This window comes from Gadus chalcogrammus, chromosome 16 (assembly GCF_026213295.1).
Source record: "Gadus chalcogrammus isolate NIFS_2021 chromosome 16, NIFS_Gcha_1.0, whole genome shotgun sequence".
In the NCBI taxonomy this organism is placed as follows: domain Eukaryota; kingdom Metazoa; phylum Chordata; class Actinopteri; order Gadiformes; family Gadidae; genus Gadus; species Gadus chalcogrammus.
The window spans coordinates 24,986,177-24,991,507 of NC_079427.1; the positions used below are offsets into that span (position 1 = coordinate 24,986,177).

General features: G+C 41.8%; 1 protein-coding gene across 1 annotated transcript; it reads right to left on the reverse strand.

Moving 5' to 3' along the window:
• Positions 1-1,956: 1,956 nt before the first annotated feature.
• On the reverse strand, positions 1,957-4,866 carry LOC130405743 (lysophosphatidic acid receptor 6-like). Its single transcript, XM_056610916.1, has 2 exons — positions 4,631-4,866; positions 1,957-3,866 (listed from the first exon to the last, which is right to left on the reverse strand). The coding sequence occupies exon 2, from the start codon at positions 3,845-3,847 to the stop codon at positions 2,969-2,971; it is 879 nt and encodes a 292-aa protein (XP_056466891.1). The 5' UTR covers positions 3,848-3,866; positions 4,631-4,866; the 3' UTR covers positions 1,957-2,968.
• Between the last annotated feature and the right edge of the window lie 465 nt (positions 4,867-5,331).

The following is a 5,331-nucleotide window of genomic DNA, read 5'->3' on the forward strand; positions in this document are numbered from 1 at the left end:
AGTGCAATGAACAAGTCAATCAGAGATACCTGAGTGTGTTACATTTCTGTAAGGGAGGGGAGGGGGCCCATTAACAATACAGTAAGTTGCGGCAATGCAACTCAAATGATGCCAACCGCCCTTAGACTGTTACTCAACAGAAGAAGAGGATTGTAGATATCCAAAAAAAACGACAAACACATTACCTAAATGCTAAAGTTAGCTTTGTGTTAACGTACTGACGTCAACTAATTCAAGATAAGAGTGCTCTAATGACACCATTGGTTGTTGGTTTCTCTCGAGGTCTAGAACAGAACAGACAGGATATATATGATTCTACCAAGTACAAAAAGGGAGTAGCTTCATGTATGTTTTTCTATTTGTTATTAAAATTCAACATTTCCATTTCTTCGTCTGATATTAGGCCTTTTTTTGTTATTTCCTTTTATTCCGTGTTGTGCGTTTGTTCGGGTTGGTGTTGTCCCTGAGGTTTTCCTTGTTATTTTCGCCTCACCTTGGGGTCTTTGTGTTTTCGCTAGTGCCCTGCAGGCTGCTGGTGCCCGACTGTATGTGAATAGCAGGTATTCTCTGGCCCCATACGCGGTCTTGGCTCCTGCTCAACAGGCTTGTTTGTTGGGTCTTGGCAGTGACGCCTGCACACCTCCATTTACCTGCGTGTTTATGTTGTTGTTGCAGTGCACTTGTTCCACACACACACACACACACACACACACACACACACACACACACACACACACACACACACACACACACACACACACACACACACACACACACACACACACACACACACACACACACATACACAAACACACACATACACAAGCTAGATGTATGTGTGTGTGTGTGTGTGTGTGTGTGTGTGTGTGTGTGTGTGTGTGTGTGTGTGTGTGTGTGTGTGTGTGTGTGTGTGTGTGTGTGTGTGTGTGTGTGTGTGTGTGTGTGTGTGTGTGTGTGTGCAGCCCCTGCACTTCAGGATGAGCAGGGTGGCTGACCGTGACCAGCCTGAGCAGATGCGTTGAGACCAAAGTGGGAGCGGTCCAGCCAGCTATCAGTGGTGGGCAGGCTGAATGCTCAAAGTGTCAGCCTGATCTTATTTACACGTTAGAAAAAACACACAAACGCACGCACACACACGGAAACAGAGACCTACAAACACAGACACACAAACATGCAAATACACACACACACACACACATACAGACGAACATAAAGTACACAATTGTGTTTTTTTACCTACAGAGACACGTTTCTAAGTTATTGGTGTACTTTAAATATCAGGCTGAGGATGCCAGGCTGAGGATAAGGTCTGAGGTCAGAAGCACTGACTCAAGACTCCAATATCTACTAGTAATTACCTATAGCGGAGAGAGAGGATTAAGAGTAGCTCGCAGTACAAGGAGTGAAAAAGGTAACATGAGACATATGCTTCTGCTAGGGGGCACCAGCCACTCCAACTAATTTCCTGTGATCAGGCAGAGAGAGAAGACGGCAGGCTCTTAAGCTCACTGTAAAGATGACTGTATCAGACAATATTTATTACACAGCTCTGTTTAAGAAAACGCTTCTAATTGGTCAATTAAGGCATTCTACGACCTGTTGTTGAGTAGCTGCCCGCTGCAATGGATAACAGTTGCCATGGCCGCAATTACCAACAGTAGAATCAAACTGTCTTCTTTTTAATGAGGAACTAATCAAGCAATTTTTTTTATTTTATTTATTTTATGTTTTGTGCCCAAAACTGATTTCTGCTTATTAATGCAGAAGCTGTAGGCAACGGGACAACGTTTTGGTATTCGAAAAATTCTGATTTCTGTTCATAGTCTGTTTGTAGTCCAAAGCTCACGTTTGACCTTTGGTTGCATGGAGGTGCAAAGTCGGTGTGGAGAGCAAACCTCTCAGAAGCTATCAGCCATAGTTGTTTGAACCGGTTCACAGGGAGAGAACTGGTCGCTTGTGAAGCAATTTGGTCGTAGACATCGACTATCAACTCCATTATTGCGTCTGAAGTTTCTGACCTGACTCGTAAGAATGACCTCAACAATGAACGATGACCATGATCCGGCTACGACCGTACTCACGAAATATATCCTGTTGTTCCCAGAGCTAAATATCTGTCAGACGATAGCCGGATTATTGATATTTTAGCCGTGAGATAAGGGGGATCACTACGGGGTCCTTCTTCCCCCTGTCAGGGGGTTTGTATCGCGATCATGACCGATTCACCGATTCACCTGCTAGCACATTCACCTAAATTCAAAGTTCACTAAAACTCCAATATCCAACTTGTTCAATACTTTATAACACATCTTCTCCTCATTCTTCCCACAATCACGCTTCTAAATCCCACAATGTAAAATACATCAAGATAATGGTAAACACATTAATTTGCTTACGGCCTGCAAGACTTAATCTAGAATCAGAACAAATAAAGAACCCAAAAGCACTCGAATGAGCAATGGAGGGAAGTGAAAGATTTGGCTATTGGCTATTATTAACTTGTACTGGGTCTCGGATACTTCCTGAATGGTGTCTTTCGGACCACCCAGCCGATTGTCAGACCAATCGGAGGCTGCAGTGGTTCTAGGAGACGTTATAATGTAGCAGAGATTTCAGGCAAGGTGCCATGCCATCTCTGCTTATTTATGTTTATCATTCAACTAGGGGACGCGAACCATTACCTTAACACTAACTTTATGTAAGATGCCTACTGAAAAACATTACATTTGAATTATGTCCAGTCATTTCAAGCCACTATCATCAATCAAGTATCAAGTAAAAGCACATATAGGCATGAAAAGCGAACATAATCTAATTGCTTGCGTAAGGCTACTTTCTAACATCAAAGTTGCAGCATCAAAGCAATTTTTTTAATTAAAATACATTTCTCATGGAATCCATCAAGCACATTCTAATGCAATATACAATAACAACTGAAAAATATACATATATCATCTGTCAAAATAGTTCATTTCATGCCACTTGTCTCCCCTGCCCGCAAGTCACCTTTGCTCACCTGCAATTTAAGTGAGGAAGACCCCGGATTATCTTCCTTCTTCCAGAAGGAATCCAAAGAAAAGTAATACAACAGAGGATCAAAGCAGCAGTTCAAGCTTGCAAGACACATTGTTGCATAGATGGTGGTAACATTACCAACTATCATTGCCAATGTAAAAGGCAAGAAAAATATGACAAACATCACAAGGTTCATCGCAAAGATAAGCATAACATTGATCTTGTTGTCGATCATCTGTCCAGATGTACTGAGCTGATGCAATTTCCAGGACACCATGGAAGTTGAGAACATATTGACTGACAGCAGAGTTAAGACGAAGCAAGCCTGTATATAAATGCTTGTCTTTTGCGGCGTCCAGTCGGCGGGGAAAACAAAGCAGGTTTGATTGTTGTCGTACATGTTTCTTGAAAAATATACAGCCTCTGGGGTGTTTACAGCCATTAGGAAGATCCAAATCAAGCCACATGCCCTCCAGCTGTTGGTGGTGTTGCGCAGGTGCCTGGACCTCAGAGGAAACACCACAGCCAGCAGTCGGTCCACACCGATGAAGGTGATGAAGATGGCACTGGCACGGATGTTGTTGCGAAACAGCATGGTCATCGAGGTGCAAGCAAAAACCCCGAGGGACCAGGTGCCTGTTGAATAGAAATGGACTCTCATTGGCAGGGACAGCACCAGCAGCAGGTCGGCCAAGGCCAGGTTGATCATGAAGACAGCGCTGGGAGACTTGAGCCGGTGGCGTTGTATCAGGATCCACAGGGACACAGCGTTGAGCGGCAAACCCAGCACCACGACGCACCCAAAGACAACGGCGTAGGCCACGTTAATCATCGGCTCCTCTTTCAGACTTCTGCAGAAAGTAACAACCGCAAGCGGGGAAACAGCTTATTTCCTGAACAGGAAATAAGCTGTTTGAACAGAGGTCAGGTTGCATGATTTGTAGCTGCCTGAACCACAAAAAGGATACCAAGATTGTTAACGGAACTTAATTTATATCAAATGATGATCATTCTGAAAATACATTAGCATTTTTATACATTGCTTTGTTAGGGCCACACAAACAATTGTAAATGTTCAAACACAAAGTAAATGGCCAAGCAGTTGTACAGTTGGGTTAAGGATAAAAGTGGCAATGATGACCTGTTGTTGATGACCCCTCTTTATACCTGGCTGATCAATCATTTCTAACATGAACAGGATTACATGTTTTGGTAAAGGTTACAAAGCGCTAAACTACCGTACATCATATTTACATATTTCCTTATCTTTATTTAATTACCTTGGATCAAGGTATATCTAGACTTTAATATGTGTTTCATAACTTTATAATCAGCTTCCGGGAAAAGATCTATAATACAGATGAGAAAGATCTTTGATTCCACACTATGTCCACACATAGTTTCTATGTGTAAATCTTTGAGCTAGCTCGCAGGCTTAAGGCCTATCACAAAATACACAAAAGTAGGATAGCTTAAGCCCAGTTAAAGCTCAATATTGAAATGCACTCACATTTAGCACTAATGCACATAGGATCCAATATACCCTGCACACTGCAATATTGTTGTTGTTTTATCATTGAAATTGGATAAAAATACACTATATAAGTTATCTTACCTTAAATGAAACCACAAAAGTAAATTAGTTCACACCAAGTGATGTGCTTGAGAACAACCACAGTGTTATTTCCCCTTGATTTTCCCACTGCGTTATCTCCCGTCAATCGCAAGCACTCCTTCCAAAAAGACTTCTCATTGAACGTGTTGAGGGACTGAAAGCAAATTGGCTGTGATCGCGACAAAGTACATGACTTCTCGTTTTGCTTGCCTCTGACTTCCTAACAGAAAAGGTTGGATTGAATTGAGATATGACTCGTTGTGATGTTGCAAGACACAAGGGGCCCTATCATGCATCCAGCGCAATTGACTTTCTACACCGACGCATGCGTCGTTTCTAGTTTGCAACTGGCGCAGAGCGTTCTCTTCAATGGAAGTTAATCTGTGCCATCAGATTTAAAAAATAAAAAGCCATTGAATTCTAAGCACTGAATATTTATGCATTGAAATAACGTATCTGGATTTTATGCCTCTGAATTTAACTCAATAAATCATATTCAGCTTTATTTTCAATGTTAAAAAATTCAAAATCAAATATTCAATGTTAAAAAATTCACCGTAAATATTTTGAACGTCCCCAAATTCAACATGTCAAATTCAGCTTCAAAATTCAATGTCAGAAAATTCATTGTTAACATCCGGGGACCCAAGGAAGAGAAATCGATCCTAGATGCTAGATCGCGGTCAAGCAAGGAGAGCGGG